General features: G+C 36.2%; 2 protein-coding genes across 3 annotated transcripts in view; one reads left to right on the top strand and one right to left on the bottom strand.

Annotated features, from left to right (window-relative positions):
* The window catches only part of LOC119079434 (diuretic hormone receptor-like), a 99,144-nt gene that overhangs the window by 59,462 nt on the left and 18,446 nt on the right, over positions 1-21,236 (bottom strand). The gene's annotated exons all lie outside the window — the stretch shown is intronic.
* LOC119079436 lies at positions 14,333-15,959 on the top strand. Its single transcript, XM_037187349.1, has one exon. It carries the CDS (start codon positions 14,491-14,493, stop codon positions 15,655-15,657), a length of 1,167 nt encoding a protein of 388 aa, XP_037043244.1. The 5' UTR covers positions 14,333-14,490; the 3' UTR covers positions 15,658-15,959.

Raw genomic sequence — 21,236 nt, 5'->3', positions numbered from 1 at the left:
TGAAACGACGACAACGGAAAAAGTTGCTAGTTTGTTTGTGTATATTTTTTTGAACTTTTTAAAAGCTCTAGATGTACTTTTTGTGTAAAGTTTGTTTAAGCTTCGGTAATGTTAATTTTACAAAAGAATTCAACATTTACATTTTCTTCGGAGTTAAAAGGATGAAACGGGCAGAATACAATTTAAATGAATAATTTAATATTCGGAAGAAGTTTAATTAGGTGGAAGTGGTGTAATGCGAAACGGGTCTTATATTCCTCTGAATATGAGTCACTAACTTAGGAGATGTAAAGAAGAGAGTTGGGGGAATAATATATCTCGACTCACAGTCGGATGCATGGACTATTTCTTCCACATATTTTCCTACATTTTTCCATATTTTCCAAGATTTTTCTTTTATTTTTCCATATTTTCCTTAATTTTCTTTACAATTATTTTGGGAAAATTTGGAAAAAATATAGGAAAAGGTATCCTTAAAAATAGTAGTCCCTGGTCGGATGCGTCTACTTTGAAGCAAAAGATTTCGAAGACTATTTTGGACAATGTGCACATAACTGGTATATGATAAATCTAGTACTTTGGAGTCAATCTCCAGCTCAACACATTTTAAGTGGACAATCAATGGAAAAAGTTTACGAAAATTTTCAATACTTTTGCTGTATGGAGAATAGATAACCAAAATGTTTCGCACATTTCCATACTTTTAAGCTTTCACATAAGATAAGTATATTAGAAGTGCAATTATTCTGTTTTGTTTGTTTCGAAGTATTCAACACGGACTGAACAATTTTCACAGTTATCTCGCAAGAGACAAGAAACAAGAGAAGTACAATTAATAGATTAATTAATAATAATTAATGGATTGAACGAAGCCTTTTAATTTACCAACGTATAACCAGTTTAATACACAAAAAGGCTTTATTTCCAAGTAATAACCCAATTTAAAATTTTTAATTGAGTAACCTCATCACTTTTGTAGTAAAATCTAATTTTAAATTGAGTAAGTTTATCCTACATAACTAACACAATTTTCATATTAATTTTAACTATCAAACGGTAGCCAAAACTTTTTGACGCGGCTTATTACATGCAAATAAATCAAATTACGGTCAGTCTACATACATAGGGAATCTGTGTGGAATTGGAGTATTTTCTAACCTACTTGTTGCTTGAGTTTATTTGCATTGATATTTCCATTTAAGTGTTCTTTCTGTCCACTGCCAACATGTTCATGAGTGAGAATGAGTGACAGTAAGGAAATTAATTCATAATTTGAAAACGACTTACATGTGATAGCTTAACTTAAAGTTTAACCTTTTAGAAACGGCAAGCCTTTCGCTTTATAATCATTAAATATGTCACTTCAGTTGTTCAAAGGTAAATCTGGTGTTTTGATAAAGAAAATATTTTACTTCATTTGTTTAAACATTCATTTTTGCATATAAAATCATATGGACCATATTCAATTGTTTATTTTTGTCGTTGCTATCGTAAGCAGGTGATTATTCGCTTCTGAAAGGTTTAAAATAGTTCAAAAAGCGTTTTTCAATTTTTTAACAATCCATTGTAATTGTCAATCAGAAGAAAACATAAATCGAACCTACGTCTGGATGACGGTATGGTTTACAAGCATCAATTTCTAATAAGTTTCTTCACATAATTTAATCAGCGATTTCCACGATGAGGATCGATAACTTTCTAACAAACAAAATGCAATTGAACGTTGAAGTTGTGTTGACTGTGAGAGAGCTCTCAATAATATTATTATAGAACGAGTTTCAGAACACAGTGAGACGTTTCATAATTTAATTATTATTAGTCAATGAAGTCAATTATTAAGGAATTTGCGATATTTTTTTTCGAATTCTTAATTTTTGTGTAATTAATCCAATTAGTATTACAGTCATTGTAATGAAAAAATTATGGTATGAAGGGTAGAGAATCATAAATTATTAGAAAATTCAATCTGGGAAAATGTTTTATAAAATTAATTGATTTAATGAAAATTTAACAAGACTCTAACAAGACTTTAACAATACTTTAAGTTTCTTGGAACTTTTGAAGAATAGAAAAACTAAACATCGAATCAGGGAAGACGTATTGGAACCATATATTTGAATGAATAGGAATCTAAACGAACATCGTATTTATATGTTTTCTACAAAATCAAGCCTGTCTGATTCGATTCAACTGAAAGGGCTGCTTGGTCCACCACAACATCATTTTATGCCCAACGTGAGATGAGGTCTAGTAGGGGACAGTAATTGAGACTTTAAATGTTATTACGTTCATGGAGGCACGCAGTCTTAGCTCACTTGCATAATTACATATAACTACACTTTCAAATCGTTTTTTTTTTACTAAAGGTATTGAAGATGAAGGTCTTGCCTACCTACGGTTGGAGTAGAAAACTTTCTCCTCACCAAAATTAAAGTTCTGTGACAATTTTGATGAAGATTAAAATTTCTTACAAAAATGCATTTACTGCATATACTTAGTTCAATTAGTTCAGTCACTGAGCAGCCATCCAATTAAATAATATGATAACTTTTACACTTTCATATTTGTTGCTGTTGCTGTCTTTTTTGATAAATTTTTAAACTAATGTGAACAAAATCCTTTTTAAAAACCTTCAGTTGCGGTTTGATGTTCGGCTAAATGTTAATTAACGTTTGCTAATTTTTAAATATCACATATATATGATCGGTCAGCCTAGCTGTCATCAGCACCTTAACCATAGAAACGAAAACATATTTTAGCAATGGTATGGTCAAAGCATATGTGACCCGGAAGCTTAACATTATTTTACGGTGAATCTCAGTGGTGCGGGGTGCAGTCTATTTTCTGCAAAAGTTTGTAGTTCAAACAGATTTTGGTTGAGTGTTTAATCATCTGTCGGATTATTATTGTCATGAACAGTAGGGAAATTTGCATTTTCAGAGCTTTTTTTAATTAATTGAGAAAAGAAGAAATTTTACTCAGGGTTGGGTAGCACATTTGCATGTTGGGCCAGCTCCAAAGCGCGAGGACAATGAAGGGCGCTGAGAAAGTAGGACATTGAAAATTTTTCAATGAAAAATGTTACAAAATTTTACCATAAAAATTTCAGGAAAAGCATTTTGGGTGCTGTTACCCCGCTGCAAATGCTAAGTCCGATCTTGATTCTATGGCAGCGACACGATTATTAATAAATTTCTGAGAAAATTTCCCTTTCATTGGTCAACATTCGTAATTTTCTTATTTCCACGATGAATATGAATGTTTTCATTTCCAAACGATTTAATTTCTTGATTATGTCTGAGTATGAGCCATTCGTTAAATGAACCGATGAAATTCCCATCATTTTATGTTTTTAATTAAAACACGAAACTGAGACATAATAACATAAATAAACAATCTACACAACACGAGCAAAATCTGCCCAGCAAATAAACGAATTCGATTCGAATATAATTGTATATAAATAATTCCATGAAAATCTAATCACCACAACTAGCACACTCACACACCGTGCGTTCATATTCTATTGGGATTCTTGATATTATACGAGAAAATTCAAACAATTTGCTAATTTATATAGTTTTCTGCTTTGCATTAACTTGATTGTTTGTTGTGGTTAACGATTTATGTGATATTTTAATTATTGTTCGGTTAATGTTGATGAAACTCTGTTTTCATTATTGAGAGATTAAAATTCTAATAGAAAAACATCTGTTCCAGAAATTGTAGAATTCGAACATTTTCTAGTGATTTTGTATCGACAACACGTTTTAATCCACATTTAATCCATTGAAATAAACGACGAGGTCTGGTTGCTAAGTGTGTCTTAGAATGTATTCAGATAAAAGAGCATTCTTAGCAGAAAAGAAGTCACACAATAAAAATTACACTACACACCAGGTCATATTTTCAGGAATTAAAACGGCGTCGCTTCTAATCATTTATCATTTCTCGAAGATAAAATACCCTTTACAGTTTAACTACAAAAATAAAATTTTAATTCTTAATTTTGGAATTTAAAAATTTAGGAATTTTTTGGAATTTTTTCCAAATTTTATGGGATTTTAAAACATGAAAATAAAAGTAGGCCCTTCTTTTATTTTGCCACACAGTACACAGTCTGCTCCACGCTGGATGACTACAGTCGATGTTTACGCTCATTTTTTCCTTCTTCACTTTGCAATTTATACACTCGTTGCTCTACAATCTTCTACACAGTGAAAGTCTAAAACCTGCGAAAAATCTATGATAAATAGCTAGTCATCTGTTATAAACGACGAAAAAAAGCGACCAGCTGTGGTCAGTGCTTGTATTATATAGAATAGATTACGTTAGAGCTGATTACGCTAGAATGAAGTAAAAGACTAGATGGTTTTTCAAACAGTAGAAGTTATAGACTCCTGCTTTGACTGGATAAACTAGGATGATTGTGAACGAATATCAACTTCACAAAATGTGTTCGAATGTTTAAGTTAAGCTTTAGAGACGGCCAGAATACTAGAGAAAAGAGTTGAAAATCTCACTTGTAGCTGGTAATTGTGGCTCCAGGTAATCTACAATAGCTGCCACAGATGTAGCGCCGCATACAAAAAATTCAGCTGTCACAGCTATTGTAGATTACCTGAAGCTAAAATTGCCAGCTACAGGTGAGATTTTCGACTCCTTTTCCTCAGAGCTCTTGCAAAACGACGTACACTTAACAACAATAAAAAAAACTATTTTGTTCAAGTTCAAGTGTGTTTAACAAAGTTGGTGTCACCCGAGGGGCAAACCACTCGATTTGCAACTCATTTGCAACTCTTTGCAACTCTTTTTTTTCACGTGCAACTCTTTGCAACTCTTTTTCTGTGCAACTCTTTTGCAACTCATTTGCAACTCTTTTGCAACTCTTTTCGTATTTAACTTGTTTTCATCCAAAAAATGTAAAGAAAATCAACAACATTTGTTTAAAACAAAAACAAAATGGAAAAACATTAAACGTTCCTAATAGAGATATTGTAAAATGCCGACATTGATGTTCCTAAGGAGCGACAAAAATATTCAATGGAACCGATAAGGGAAAAATTTACAACGATTATCGGTAAATTAACGGCAAATCCCATTGATTTCAACGATGTGGAATGCAAAATCAATGGGCGGGCATTCAAATTCAATTTTTCTCATCTTGATTGTTCTATTTTTGTCAAAAACGGGCATATATGATGAAAGAGAATGTAGAAAATAGTGTGCCCTCTTCGAGCTCACTTAAATGAACTGGTTTATCTTCCATGTGTGACTATTTCATACATTACTCGTTTCTGTATATAAACTCTAAGACATACGTTAATTCTGGTTTTCTAGGGATATAATTCTATTATTACTCTTCTAGGGTAAATTTTATTTCCGTTTTTTTTATTTTGAAGAAAAAAACCAGTGACCCAACGGAGATTCGAACACGGAACCTCCGACTTATGAACAAACTACGCTAACCATTTGACCACAGAGTCTTCGGGTATATCAGATATACATACCCTCATGATTGTCTTATGCCGCATTGTGCGACTCAATTTATAAAGTATATAAGCAACATGTACTGCAAAATGTGTCGCGTCTATGTGTGAATGCCATGTTGGAATTCGTTTAGAGCAAAAAATAGTCAAATTTTGATGAAACGGATACTCTTCATTCAAAAATTTCTTCTTTTTTTGTTTTACCTCAAGATTTCTGTAAATTATTTAGTGTTCCGATTGAACCTATCTGCCGAGAAATATGCCATCGCAAATGTGGTGTAAAAATGTGTAAAAAAGCGTAGGGTCTCAGTGCTCAGCAGAAATTCGTACGAATGAAAATCAACTTACGATAAAGAGATGAGCATAGTTTATTTGCAATTTATTTTAATAAAATGAATAAATAAAAAAAAATGTTTGGTGCGGGAAGAGAACTCACGACCTCATGCATAAAAAGTTCACGCTCTAGCCAATTCGGCCACTGAGATTGATGATTCCACTTAGTTTTGTTGTCATGAAACCCCACATGTATGTAGAACATAAAGGCAATGAACATAGATGCTCGCATAGATGTGTTAGTAAGTCTGTCGCAGGTAGTCCGATCAATTTAAAAAGTGCACGACAAAATGTCGCGTGTGTATGTTTAGAACGAAAAATAATCAAATTTTGACTAAACGGATTCTCGTTATTCAAAATTACGTTGTTTAGTGTTTTATATCAGGATTTCTGTAACGTTATTAGTTTTTCAATTGTACAAATATCTGCCGAGAAATGTGTCATTGCAAATCAATATGACAAAAAGGCTAAGGTCTCGGTTTACAGCAGATATTCATTCGATTGAAAATCTACCTACGATACCGGAGATCAGTTTATTTACAATTTTTTGATAGAAGATTGAAAAAAAAACAAACAAAAATGTTCGTTGTGAGAATAGAACTCACGATCATGTGCATAAAATTGACGCGCTCTAGCCGATTCGGCCACCGAGACTTACGATTACGTCTCGATGTTGCCATGATTTTGCTTGATTGTCACACATGATGCTTGTATTGTGTACTAGATACACCAAATATTTCAGTGGTGTTTGTGTTTGTATGTCTTCGAGTTTATATACAGAAACGCTGAATGTATGAAATAGTCACACATGGAAGATAAAGCATTGTATTGGTAGGCGAGAAAAATTCTCGAATCACTTCTTATGTACATATTGTATACACACGCGTTCGCTACGCTCACTTGTTATATACAATATGTACATACGAAGTAATTCTCGAATTTGTCTCGCCTACCAATAAAGTACTATTATTCCTAGTAAACTGGACTTTTACATACAAATTTTGACATATCAAGACTTGTTGAATAACTTTCTATTTTCTCTCTTTTATCGCTCTTTTAACACTTTAATAAAGTTCAGTGAACAGTGTTCACTATTTGAAGTTCAAGTAATCGTTTGAATAACATTTATTATTTATTTCTTCCGCGTGCAACTCTTTTTTTTCTCGAATGCATTTTTTTTGCAACTCATTTTGAGCGTGCAACTCCGATGCAACTCTTTTTTTTGCGTGCAACTCTTTGCAACTCTTTTGAGTGGTTTGCCCCTCGGTGCCACCCGCCTTTGTGGGTGTCAATAAGACCTTATGAGAATGCTTATTTTAACACAAATTCTAGATTTAAAATCGTTGCTCTTTGTATCAATTCCCAGAACACTTAGATTTGACCCAGATAAATGATAACAGATGGCGCTGCGATGAGACGGCAGCAACGCTATCTGTTATCATTTCTCTGGTTTGAATAGACTAACTAAAGAACTGACTATACAACAACAATATGGAATTTTAAGCTTTCTTATTTTAATCAAATACGTCGGCACAGTAATTACATTTTCACTCGAACAAATATCTGCCGAGCGATAAGACAAATGTTAAATGAAATGGAATTCCCAATGCAGAACTAACTTGTCGAAAGTTTCTAAAGAAAAATACTTTGAAATTTTCATATTTTGCATGTTCAATTTCTTGTTATTCTGTTATTACAATGCAGAACAGAAAAGGCAGGTGTCAAGAGTCAAGACATGATTTAAGTCACGTCTCAACTGAATATTAAATTTGTATAACGAAATCATAATTTTATGCATTAGAGTTTTAGTATCGAATGGCTAATATAAGCAGAAACTGTCTGTACCAATTAATTGATACAATCACCTTGAATATATGAGTTAAAGAATTCAACCGATTTCAACTTGAAAGCTGTGTTGTATCACATTGAAAAAGCTCATTATAAACCATTGATTGTCACGAAATATATTTATAAATCCAAAAGTATCGGAAGACCTTAACATTTCTTTCAAATTTTTGAATTTATTTATTTTACAAAATGGAAATGATTGTTATCGGCAACCACTGAATAAATTAACAAATCAATCAAAAACAGAATGAATCGAATCCGAGTAAAATGTGGCAAACCTAGTGTGAATGGTTGCGTTGCGATTATTTATGTAGGTTGTAAAAATAAATTCTAATTAATTGATATAGAACACTCACAGATGATATTCGTTCGATACATCACATACGAGTTAAATGGAAGAATTTATTTACAAAAAACAAAAAAACAATATCGAATCGAACAGGGAACATGTAGGCATTAAATGTAAATTCAGTTAAAACATAACAAGGTTTCCCATTTTCATTTCAAAACAGGATAAAGAGGACTTATCTTAAAATTACGTTTTTCATCTCACATACATTTTCAATTATATTTTCGTTTGAAAACCTCACGTACAACAAATATCTTCAGCCCGAAAATCTCCAGAAATTCAATATATTTTTTGTCGTTTTCTTATCACAAAAACAGTAATCCCATTCATTGAACAGTAATATCATACACACCAAAAAAAAAAAATCACACACAGACCGCACGAATAACTTAAATCTCTGCAGCAGAGATATATATATATAACAAACCGAAATTTAAAAAGAACCCGCCGAGAAATGATTTACTACTTCACTCTAAGTAACATGATATTATGGCTATAATCATGAATCCGATTCTATGTTTGGGACGTATTATCAAATGCGACCGTTCTAATCGACAGTTCGCGGGATACTGCTTGGTTTGTCAAGACTGTTGGAAGTAATGCTCAAAATTATAAATCAAACCAGAGGTATATAGGATTGTGTTTTCGCACATGCAAGTCGTGTATAAAATATTTTCGAGTTGTACGTCTTTTATGTGTACGGTACTGTTGATGCTATTTGGGAAAGAAGAGTGTAAGGTTTGCGACGAAATACAGTCCTTTATTTTCTCCTGGATATGTTTTATTTGATTGTCCGTAGAAATAGTCTCTATATTCCACTTATAGTTCTAACTGAAGAGGTCATGGTGTTAGAAAAACTGATTTTCAAATTATTTCAAATTTTCATACAGTCGGCGACATTCAAATAAATGCCGCATGTTGTTTCAGCTGTTTTTTCAACTGATCCATGCGTACAAACAAATGCATTAGCAGTGTTTATACGGGTGAAGAATGAACACGCATGCTTGTGTAGTGGTAAAACCGTTTAAGGACCTAAAACGATATTTGTTTGTATGAGTGGATCAGCTGAAAAACGCCTGAAATGAAATGCGTCACTTATTTCAAAGTCATCGACTGTAAGTCGAAAGAACGTCGAAGTGGAAGGCTTTTGTGTAAAAAGGTGCAGATAAACTTTTACAGTGAACAACGCCTTTTAACCGTGCAAAGTTAGTGTTAATTTTATTAATATCACACTGTCCGCACCTGCACTCGAACATTCGAACCCTGAACATCGTGTTCTTGAATTTTGTCGAAGTGCCTCATATAATACCATCTGCAAAAGCACCCCAATAAAAAAATTTGCGACGCACGGAGAAACGGCTAGTCAGACTAGTAGTCATCTACGATTCAATGAGAATTGCAATAAGAATGGATGACGTAAACGTATTTGCAATAAGAAACGGCTAGTCATCTGCTATCGACAAAGACGCCAAAAATAAACATTGTGCCATGACTAGTACTGCTTATAAAGCAATATGTGCATGCATTCAAATGAAGTAAAAGATCTTTGGTGTTTACCATTGCAATACTTTAAACAGAAGAAGTAACAGATTTGATTATTGCGACATGTTTGTTGTTTCATTTCCAACAAAAATTGAATCAACAAATCAATATTCAAGAGTTAATAACATCATAATTGCAATAACTGAGTCAGACATTATGTTTAAATGTCTTTGCAGAGGTGCCAAAAAGTTGTCAAAAAAACCTGACTTTCGTCGCATTAATCAATGACCATTCAAGCCGACACCAGCGCATTCCCTCGACCATTAATAGTCTGTACTATAACGGAGAGCCAACAGAATGGAACCGAGTTTCACATTCTCATTACATTAGACACACAGCTGTGAAACACATTGTTTCTCTCCCAAACAAAAGAGGAAAATGCATGGAAAGCTACAAGTGTTTTTGTTTTGGCAAATCTTATATATGCAAGAGAGTCTCTGGTGTTTTTCGGTTCATCGTTAAGAGAGCAGAAAATTTTGTCACTCGCAAAGTTTGACTATCGCTGGCATTTTCCATTATCCATAAACAATGAACTCTCTATTATTTATATAGGAAACGTTTTTCCGGTATTTTCTTTGGTTTCGTATTGTATAACTGCCAATATATATTATTCAACTCATGATTGTAAATTGTATGTTTACTCAGAAAATGTAATTTTGGAGTGTTATAAATACGAATGTGTTTTTTTCTCGTATGCTCTTTTGTACCGACATAGGCTATACTTATATAGATATGGCTAATGTCTAGCACGGACTAATAGCACTGTTGAGCTACAAATTCTATATATCCGTATATTAGACATGTCATCTTTTGGTCGTTAGCTGTTTGTTTTGAATTGCTTTTTCTCGGGTGAATTGTTTCTACGATAGGACGTTGGGGGACGGTTAAATGATTTTATTTTCAACCTTGCTGAAATGTGAATGCTTGCCGAAAAGTCATTTTGTGATATATTCCGGAGAAATATTTTTTTCTCGGTTAGCTGTGGGACGTATATATTATAAAGATAAACGGAAAGTCAAAGAAAGTATTTAATTAAACGAATTTTTAAATTCTCTTTCCTTCACCTGCATTTATACGTACAACGCACCCATCAGCTTTATACCTCGAAAGTAAATTTCTGCAAACTTTTTCCTCCTGTTTTGAGTTTTTAATAAAATCATTGTGACAATGTCAATCTCTGCAAAGTTTTCAAGAAAATAAATTAGCAGCAGAGAATTCATATCATTCATTCATATACCACATCAAGTATATTACGAATGTTAGCTATTATATTCCGAGATTATGACTGTAAATGTATACCTTCACTTAGCCAAAAAAAAATTTATCGTACAGCACAATGTAGATATATATAACACAACACGGTCATATCTATCTCCCGTCATGAAATAATGATGTCGTTACGAGTTTAAAAGCAAAAAAGATATATTCACAAACTAGCTGAATCCATTCCAGTGTCAGTATACCTCCAGTATACCTGAGGGAAATAAGAAAGGTGTTCAATTGTCGGGGTACATATCTAACAAAAAGATAGAAATAATTTCTTCTGATGCTTTATTCAGTATGGGGAACATTTCATTGAAAAATAGTCAATTTGAAATTCGGACGTTCATTGACATCATGGGATGATTCCTGTTTTCATTTTTGCCTAGTTTGTGTAGCATTTTTCATTTCATTTGCGGTATAGAGAAAAATCAGTCATGTGTTGCGGATGTTTTTTTGTTGCGGTTGTTTCTATTTGACCATTGAGAATGGTTGTGCCTTGGGCTATATGCATAAAACGGTTTACGGGACCAGAAATATTTTATGGAAAAATTCGGAATATTTCATTTGTTTAAAAAAAATGGAAGTGACACGTTCGTTCATTCCAAAGAGTTGAATACGAACCTGATAGTGACAGAATTTTAAATCGGACATTGCAGCGGTCGACTCTTTAGTATAACATTTTTTTTAAAACGAAGCTCTAAACAGCTTGAATTCATAAACTAAAAAGCCAAAACGCGATTGTCTTCGATTAATTGTATAATCTTTAGAGGATTCTAGGAATAAACAACTAAGTTACAATTTCATTTTATTCTTTTATCCGAAAAATAATTGAATGTAGGATGTTCTTCAGAATTACATGAGTGATTTCCTGTTACCCAAGTTATTACTTCGTGTTTTACATAGTGTTAACACACTGGTTCGCTATGGGTTAGCAATTTTCACGTCTTACGCAAAAGTTTCAGGACCAGGAATCTGTCGTAGTTGAGTGAAAACGAACTGGGCTTAGAAAAACTCACTGTGAGTGCGAGGCACAGTAACACTTACAGAGGGATTCTTTTGAAAAACGACCTGCCGAAACCGGACGCATTTTCTAGTGGATTTTTCGATATGTGCCTAGATGGGTATTGGTCCCTAGAAGCCAAAACCACTTTAAAAAAAAATCGTTTAAGCTTGTCTGGCTAGTGAGTGGTGACCAAAAACCGAAAACATGCACTTTTCTTATGGAAATCTCTCGTAGGCCACGAAACGTAGAAGGTCATGTGGGGTGTCATTAGAAAGGTAATTGCATGTACTTTCGGGGTCTTGGGTCTTGGATTGGGTCTTGTTGGGTTTAAAACTCAACCACACTGAGTTATGAGTAGATGAAAGTATGGGTAAAAAATGGATAATTTCGGCGAACTTCTAACGGTTTCCATATATCTGAAAAGCAACAGAAACGCAAACAAACGGTTTTCCCCTGATACTGGCCTTAGCTTTCAAATAATACCAAACATGCATGGGTAGTGTTTTGATGAATGTGGTTTTGAAATGAAAATTTGATGCTCAGTATTGCTACTCAAAAAATTTCGTGCACGTGAAATTATTGATGAAAAAATATTTTTTGCAGAAATTTTAGCGGCTGGTTCACTTTTTCGAAGTCACTCTATCTAAAACAATGCCAAGCAACGTATCTCAGCTTATTAGCCATGCATGTTTGGTATTATTGGAAAGTTAAGACTAGTATCGAATGGGGAAAACAGTTTCTTTGTGTGTGGTTTTGGCTTCTAGGGACCAATACCTATCTAGGCACATATCAAAAAATCCACTAGAAAATGCGGCTGATTTCGGCAGGTCGTTTTTCAAAATCCCTCACACAGGTTGATTTGAACAAGTGTTAAACTTGTCGACCTATTCTTACTTACGTAAAATTGACACATGACTTAACAAATTCCTGAAATGGTATGCATATCAATAGTTTTACTATCGAATCTGTTACTTCATTTGTATTTTCAAGAGATTAATTTCAAATCTATTACTTCATTTTTTTTGAAAGTATTTCTTCTGTTATAAAAGACCGAATTAGTCAGAGATTGTCGTTTATTCCAGCAGTCGTTGTCGATAACAGATGATAAGATAGCCGCCGATAAGATTAACACAACTCTTTCTCGTTTTAAAGCTTAAGGTTAAGGCCAAACAGCTAATTAATTTTTGGTAAAAATACAGTCCACTGGAAGGGTGTAAAAAGTTCCCAAAGCTCACCAAGGACCAACCCAGTGTTGGATTGGGCATAGGGTGTTTTCAATGGGCGATATCTCGGAGTAGAAGTGACAGTGAAAGTTTTAAAATGGTGATATTGGTAGAGGTTAAAATCTTACCGGCTGTGCGCGACACAGCTGCTGGTTCTCTGAAACGGCCGAGGAAAAATCCTTTGTGAAAATCTTGTTCATAACTCATTAATAATATGAAGAAAAAAAACTATTAATGGTCGGCGGTCCATATTTTATCTCGTTTCTAACGAACCGTGACATCCTCTAATTCTACAAACAAATGAACTTCTAAAACAACATCATATCCATCCAAACCTTGGATAATGTCCTCTACTATAGGATCTTACTTCTCACAGCAAAATGTTAACAGAAACCGGAACCAATTTCCATTCGTAGCAATCCAGCGTCACACTTGAAATCATCTCTAGACATGAATGTTTTCAGTTGATTGAAATTGTATTAAAATCACCAAATAGGACAGAGTTGCTGCTGCTAACTGCAAAAAACATTCGATATTAAAGTAGCAAAATGGATCCGCTAGCGTTGGCTTTCAACATACCGATCCCAGCAAATCCAAATTGATGGTGAAAAAACCTTTTGCTGATAGAACAATGCGTTCGTGTAGAATCTGAAGTGAGAACTCTCTCACCAGAAAATTTAATTGATCGTTGTTGTCCCACTTCTCAATTTTATTTAACAAACGTCCCGTGTCTTCCGCCTATAATGAAGACACGACCAAAAGATAATGAGAAATAATCATTTAAATGATAAAATGAAATGAAATGAAAAATAAAATAAAATTAAAAAATGAACGTGCATGTCTGAAGTTGCACTGTGTTAAATTGTTGTTTTCATTTGTAAGATATTAGAAATTAAAACTAAATTTGATCGTGAACATTAAGTAGTGGTCGTGTTACATTTTCAACTAATTTATTCATCATTCTGACGGCTTGAATTGGCAAATTAATGGATTCAAAATTGGGTTTTACGACATTTTTTGACGGTAGATGAACCATTACGTAATCTGTTATCGATACACAATACAGTGATAGCGTTTATTGGACAGTCGAGCTTTGTGAATTTTGTGTTTGATGTTAATTGCTCTACTGCTGCGTTGTATGTGTTGTGCTTCACGGATGATTTTACTACGACATTGTATGAATGTTGGATAAGTGAACCGTTAGTTATATAATAATAATCGGTGTCACTTTCGAATGAGTTGTTCGTTGTTTTTATATCGTAACAGATAGCAGTCGCACAAATTGCATCGTAGTTGGTAGTACCAATTTAAGTCTGTTGAAAGTGTTGTCTTTCTAAAACACCGTGCAGCACATCTACGACATTTTTGTTTGTTTTGATCAGTGTCCGCAAATATTCACATTCTCGCTTTTCACATTTACGCTTGTGTGCAATCAACAAAATGGCGAACGCGTGCGGTACCTGTAAAGCTGAAATCACAAATTCAGATTTTATTTTGTGCAACGGGTCGTGTCGACTCCGATTCCATGCGAAATGTGCATCGTTAACAAAAACAACGCTCAACGCCATCGTAAATTGTTCAAACATCTACTGGTACTGCATCGAATGCAACAATGGAAATAAACAGATTCTAATCTCAATGGACACAATGAAAGACGACATAAACGCAATTAAGATTTCACTGTCACAAAACCCATTCGAATCTATGAAGGACGATATTAACTCGACGATGAATTCCATTTCTCAAAATCTATTGAGTGGGTTTGCGATGTTGACTGACAAACTAGCAACGACGTTGTCTTCTGCTTCATCGCCGTTAAATAGAGCTGAAAGTTGCACCAAACAACATCCGAAGAGACGTAGAGAGGAGGACACTGCTTATTCTGATCGTTCGCTCCTCACCAAGAAGTTCGTCACTTGTTCTAACGTCTCAGCCACTGCCTCCTTTGCTGCTGTTACGAATTCAACGGACGCTGCTGTTGTAGCTGCAAGTACGAAAACAATTGATCGGCGTAGAAGCATTGTGATATCCAACATTGGTACAAATACGCTTCCTGAACATATAATTGACTACTTATCCGGTTCGTTGTCGATTGACAGGAGTCTTATTCGTGTCAACTTATTGAAACCAGCTGGTAGAAGTTTTTCTGACCTTTCATACCTCCAGTTCAGAATATCGTTGCCTGATTCGATGTATACAAGAGCTGTATCTCCTAACACCTGGCCTGTCGGAGTGAAAATTCGTGACTACGTCCACACTGAACGTAAAGGAACTGTTTCCTTGGACAATTTTTTAGTCAAAAACGCTGGTCACAAACCCATGGAGGAGCACACGAAACCAATGGATATAATCGACCTTACATCATCAGTTACGCCGATATTGCCCGTAGTCCCAGTGTCATCGACGTTATCGACAGATCGTACCAACGAACAGCTGGAACCATTCGAAACGTTAGCCCAAATACCCGCTCCAGTGGCTCAATTGATCACATGTACACCGGTGCCACAATCGATCACATTGACACCAGCGACGCAATCGACCACACTTCAATCAGCGACACAAACACCAACGATGTTATCGCCCCTAATTCCAATGACGTCACAATAGCTGGATCTGAAGGAGACAATATTTTCGCCTTTGCTTCCGAATTAGTAAATGTGAATATGACGACGGTAGACTCTACCGGATTTTTTGACGAACTAGTAAGTGACTTAGCTAGTGAAGTTGCAACCAATATTCCAGTTGTAGAAAGTGTTGTTAATGATAGAGATTGTGTGTCGAGTCATAATTTGATTGATAAAGCTTTTGTTGTTAAGAAGTATGTTCCGTTGTTTTATCAGAATGTTAGGGGACTTAGAATGAAAACCAACGAATTTTTCTTGTCGTCTTCTGAATGCGCGTACGGTGCCATCGCGTTGACAGAAACCAACCTTCATCCATCGATATTGAATGGCGAATTATTTGATGAGAGCATTTTCGTAGTTCACAGAATTGACAGGTCGGTGCTCAATAGTGAAAAGGTAAGTGGTGGAGGGGTCTTGATAGCAGTTCGTTCAGACATTAACAGTGAGATGGTAAACATTGATGGCATTGTTGATGTTGAGTTGTTGGTCGTTAAGTTGAAGTTTGAACGTTGTTGTGTATATATCTGCTGCCTGTACATACCGTCTGGTTCATCTGTAGCTGTCTATCTGAGATATCATTTGGCGCTTGAGAAAGTGATTGATTCGATTGAATTGAATGACGGTGATCGTTTTTTTGTGGTGGGTGATTTTAACATTCCTAAGGTTCAATGGATCCCTGACTCTTTATCGTCCGCTGTTAATGCGTCTGACGAGGAGTATCCGGTTGATGGTAATGTATATCTTCCAACGAATGTTGAGTGTGAAACGAAAGGACAGCTGATTCATTTGCTCCTGGGTTCTGGCTTTTTCCAGATGAACAATGTCGTTAATGACCATGGTAACGTGCTCGACCTCATCTTTGCTAACGACAGTGACGTGACGGTAAGAAGTTCGTTGGATCCTTTGTGTAAAGTCGATGCTGTCTTTCATGGCGCCATGGAAGTTGATTTCATGGTTGATCAATTGGGTATCGACGAAACTAGTCCGACAGTTCGCGAGTTCGACTTTCGTAGGGCGAATTTCCCCGCCTTAAGCTCGTACTTATCAAGCTGTGATTGGCATGGGTTGTTTTCTGATGAGGCTGGTGTTGATGAGGTTGTTGACGTGTTCTATGATACGCTCTTGACTGGATTTCGTTCTCATGTACCTCTGAAAAAGGCTCAATGCTTCCGTCGCCCTCCCTGGTATACAGATAAGCTGATGAAGTTGAAGCAGAGGAAGGATGTGGCTCACAAGAGGTTCAAGCGCTCGAAAAGGTACGATGATCGCCTTGCTTTTTGTTCTCTTCGCAGGCAATTTCAGGCTTCCCAAAGATCTTGCTATGCGTTTTATCTGTCTAAAGTACAGGAAGGCCTGGTCTCTGATCCTACGAAGTTTTGGTCCTATGTGAATTCTAGACGTGAATCTCGTGGGTATCCGAAGACTATGCGTAAGGGCAGTGTCGTAGCTGACAAGATGCGAGACAAGTGTGAGCTTTTCGCCGATTTTTTTGAGGGAGTGTACGGTGCTGACGACAGAAACGATGGGGCTGAGTTTGGGATTCCGAAGTCGGTGGATATTGGATCGTTGTCAGTTAGCTATGACGAAGTGTATAAGTCGCTCAATGGTGTGAAGACATCAAAAGGCGATGGCCCAGATAATGTCTCACCTTTGTTTTTAAAGAACTGCTCAGATGGCTTAACCGCTCCGCTTCTCTTTATATTTAATCTGTCGCTGAGGACTAGTTTCCCTAAACGGTGGAAAGTTTCTTACGTCACCCCCGTTTTCAAGAGCGGCGCTAGGTCTAGTATCGAAAACTACAGAGGTGTAGCGATACTGCCGACGTTTGGGAAGTTTTTCGAGTCGATCGTAGCCGGTAAGTTGATGTGTAAGCTTAAGAGAGTAGTGTCTTTCAAACAACACGGATTCATGAGGAGGAGATCAACTTCATCTAATCTAGTGGATTTTGTTAATGATGCTGTCAATGTCATGGAGTCCGGCTTTCAGTTGGATGCTGTGTACACTGACATACGTAAGGCGTTTGACAGGGTGTCTCACAGCTTGCTAGTACAGAAGCTCAATGAGGTTGGCATTCACTCAAGTCTGCTTGGTTGGATTCACTCGTACCTGGTTGGCCGTTCCCAGTACGTAAAGTTGTCGAGTTGGAAGTCACGTTTGTTTGACGTAACGTCAGGAGTTCCTCAAGGTAGTCACCTCGGTCCTCTTTTGTTTATTGTTTTCGTCAATGACGTCACGTCTGTGTTTGCTTCATCCAAGTTTCTGTTGTTCGCTGATGACTTGAAAATATTTCTTCGTGTGAGCTCTATACTCGATTGTGTATTGCTTCAGCGTGACCTTGACGCTCTCTCACGCTGGTGTTGCCGTAACCGACTTCCGCTGAATGTTGATAAATGTAAGGTGATTTCTTTTCACCGATCCAGAGACCCAATATTGTTTAACTATTGTATCGTTGCTTCCGTGTTAGAACGTGTGACGCTTATTCGCGATCTTGGAGTCTTCCTTGACAGCGCACTCAATTTTAATTTTCACGTTGAATATGTTGTATCAAAAGCATACGCGATGCTTGGATTCGTTAAGCGAATGTGTTACGGCTTCACCAACTTAAAAGCGCTTGTTAGTGTCTACTGTGCGCTCGTTCGCTCACATCTTGAGTATGCTTCAGTTGTTTGGTATCCCTGGCAAGCCGATAGAGTGGCTAAGATTGAATCGATACAAAAGAACTTTGTTATTTATGCCCTTCGTCGGACTGTAAGAAGAGACGCTAATTTCAGGCTTCCCTCCTATGAGTCTAGGTGTAAAACTCTCGGGATTGAGACTCTGACAAGGCGAAGGATAAATCTGTGCGCCTTTTTCGTACACGATATTCTCAACGGCCGTATTGATGCTCCCGACCTTGCTTCGAAGTTCATCGTGAACCAACCTTTCAGGACCCTCCGTTTTCACGAGTTTTTACGCGTACCGGCTCATCGTACGTTTTATGGCTTTTTTGAACCGGTTTGCAATTTGTCCAGGATTTTTAACAATTTTAGTCGTTTGGTTGACCCACTGACCCTTAGGACCACGTTTCGCCGATTGATCAAGGCTCTGTCAATTGATTGTGAACTTAAATTCGCTGTTGGCTCATATGTCTTCTGATACCATAGCCGTGTAGTTGGATGAAGGTTGGTTTCGGTATTGCTACATTCGTTTTTTTTAATTTCTTATTCTTTTTGAAGTGATTATTGGTTTTCGTTCTAAGTTTGTCCGGTTTTGTTTGATAAATTGTTGACGATTTATGATTTTTAAGGAATTAATTGTTATTTATTCATCATCAGTTGGCGATCACGCTGTCGATGATTATTCCGAAATAAATAAATAAAATAAAATTTATTTGTGACAAGTGAACTTACACAACCGGTGCAAAGGAAGCAGGACAAACACAGCGCCGATAGTTGTATTACACTCAACACAAAATTTGCTGCAGCATCCACGATCAGGTCAAAGTCAATGAGACTTTTGAATCCCAAGAACAGCCAATATCCATTACATGTGAATCCAATAAACGATCGCGTTACAATAGCCAACACTGACCATCCAAAGCAATCGTTCAAATAGATGCTAGCATTCCAAATCATTGAATAGATTCGTTTCAATGCCAACATTTCATCGAAGTCATCACGCATAGGTCTTGGCTTCGTCAAACGGTTGTAGGCGTCAACGGACAGAAGTAATTTCGATTTCTTCGATCGACGTTGTGCTATTTCCACTAATCGTTGATTCAGAAATTCCAATCGCTCGCGTAGCAAATCGACGAAAAATATGTGTTGTATGCATCGCATGTTAATGACAGCGCAGGAAAACGATATGGGCAACCAAAAGAGGAAAAAAGGTTGTCGTGTACCGAATGCAAGGAACATTATTATAAATCCCAGCAGTCCTTTGGTGACCAACAAATTGACACTCAATTTTAACAAATATTTCCGCTTCAGTGTAGTATAGTCGACCGGCCAGTGAAGTTTGATTCCAAACATTTCATCGATACAACCAATTTCGGTTATAAAGTTTTTCAAATCATAACGCGACACAAACGCCTGTAGAATTATTATCAGGAACGTCAATGAGTTGCTTAGGACCACTAGCCCTACAACCATAGCCGAAATCGCATTGCTATCGTAAATAATACTGTTATGGAACATGGCTATAAGCGAGAAAACGACTAAAATCACAAAGTAGAGAAGTGAACAGAAAGCCAGAATGTAATCTTGAAATCCATTCCGGCCGAATGGACACAATGCAAATGTTTGAAAAAGGAAAATGAATTTCCAAAGTTCGTCGTACAATGTTTTCATATTTTACGACTGGAACTGGCTATGAACGGCGATTAATGCACTTTTACTAATGGCAGTAAAATCCGACAATGTTCTCGATTCAATTCTCATTACAAAGAAACGTATTACCGATCCGTCGTGGTCATTTGCATTTTTTATGAATGAATAAGTAACCCTAATTACCCCATATGTAGGGTTACAAACAGATCCTTGCTGTGAGGATAGAAACGTTTATTAGAAAAAGTGAACTCGGTATCACCCACTGAAAATGTACAATGACTAAAGCAATATTGTTGCTCCATATGGATGCCCCCTAATTGCTAAATCAATAATTAAATAGAAAGATATAAAATGCAATTCATCATTGTGTTTCGCTTGGAATATTTTTTCCTCAGTTCAGAGGCGAAAAGTAAAACTTTCACAGACGGCAAGTATAACAGCAATTTTATTATATCCGATTTATTGCTTTATTTTATCTAAGTAATAAGAAGAGATTGATTTCAAATCTTTTACTTCATTTTTGTTAAACATGCTTTTAGACCTGGAGCCAGTGGTATTTTGAGTCCCTCATATGGTCCTGGAATTCTCTTGGGTGCCAAAGGGTGCCCATGAATACGAGCGACAAAAAATGTTCTACTATTTTCCTGGAAAATGCATATTGGGACATGCCAGACAAAAGGGAAATCGAAAAATGGTCGCTTTTTGTCGTGATTAGCCCACGACCTGAAATTGGTGTCATTCGATGCCCACGGACCTAAATAAACAGAAAAAACCCCGCCAGACAAAATTCGTCACGAACTGTGAGCTGCCAGACAATCTTAAAAGCCCAACATGGCCGACTTTTGTCGTGATGACCCATGATCTGAAATTGGTATCATTCGATGCCCACGGACTCCAATGAACAGAAAAACACCCGACAGACAAAGTTCACTAAGAAGTGTGAGCTGCCAGACAAAAAGAAAACTCAAAAAATCACTTTTTCTTTCGTGATTTGACATGACCGAAATTTTGATGCTATTGCATTCACATTGACCCCAGTGAATAGAAAAACACCCGCCAGACAAAATTCACTAAGAAGTGTGATCTGGTATATAAGCCCGCATTGGAGTTTGTCGTTTACTTCTGAGTGTCGCTATCGCTAACAGATGTTAGATATGCATGAAATTTCACTTTAATATTTCTTTGTTTCAATGCTATAACGTGGCTTTTGTTCGTCATGTCGAATCCAAAACATCAGATGTCGATTGACTGGACT

This window comes from Bradysia coprophila, unplaced genomic scaffold (assembly GCF_014529535.1).
Source record: "Bradysia coprophila strain Holo2 unplaced genomic scaffold, BU_Bcop_v1 contig_324, whole genome shotgun sequence".
Lineage (NCBI taxonomy): Eukaryota > Metazoa > Arthropoda > Insecta > Diptera > Sciaridae > Bradysia > Bradysia coprophila.
This window is presented reverse-complemented; position numbering and strand designations above follow the sequence as displayed.

What these genes read in the sequence shown, in the direction of transcription:
- LOC119079436 (XM_037187349.1), top strand. Translation starts at nt 14,491, where the DNA reads ATGGCGAACGCGTGCGGTACCTGTAAAGCTGAAATCACAAATTCAGAT.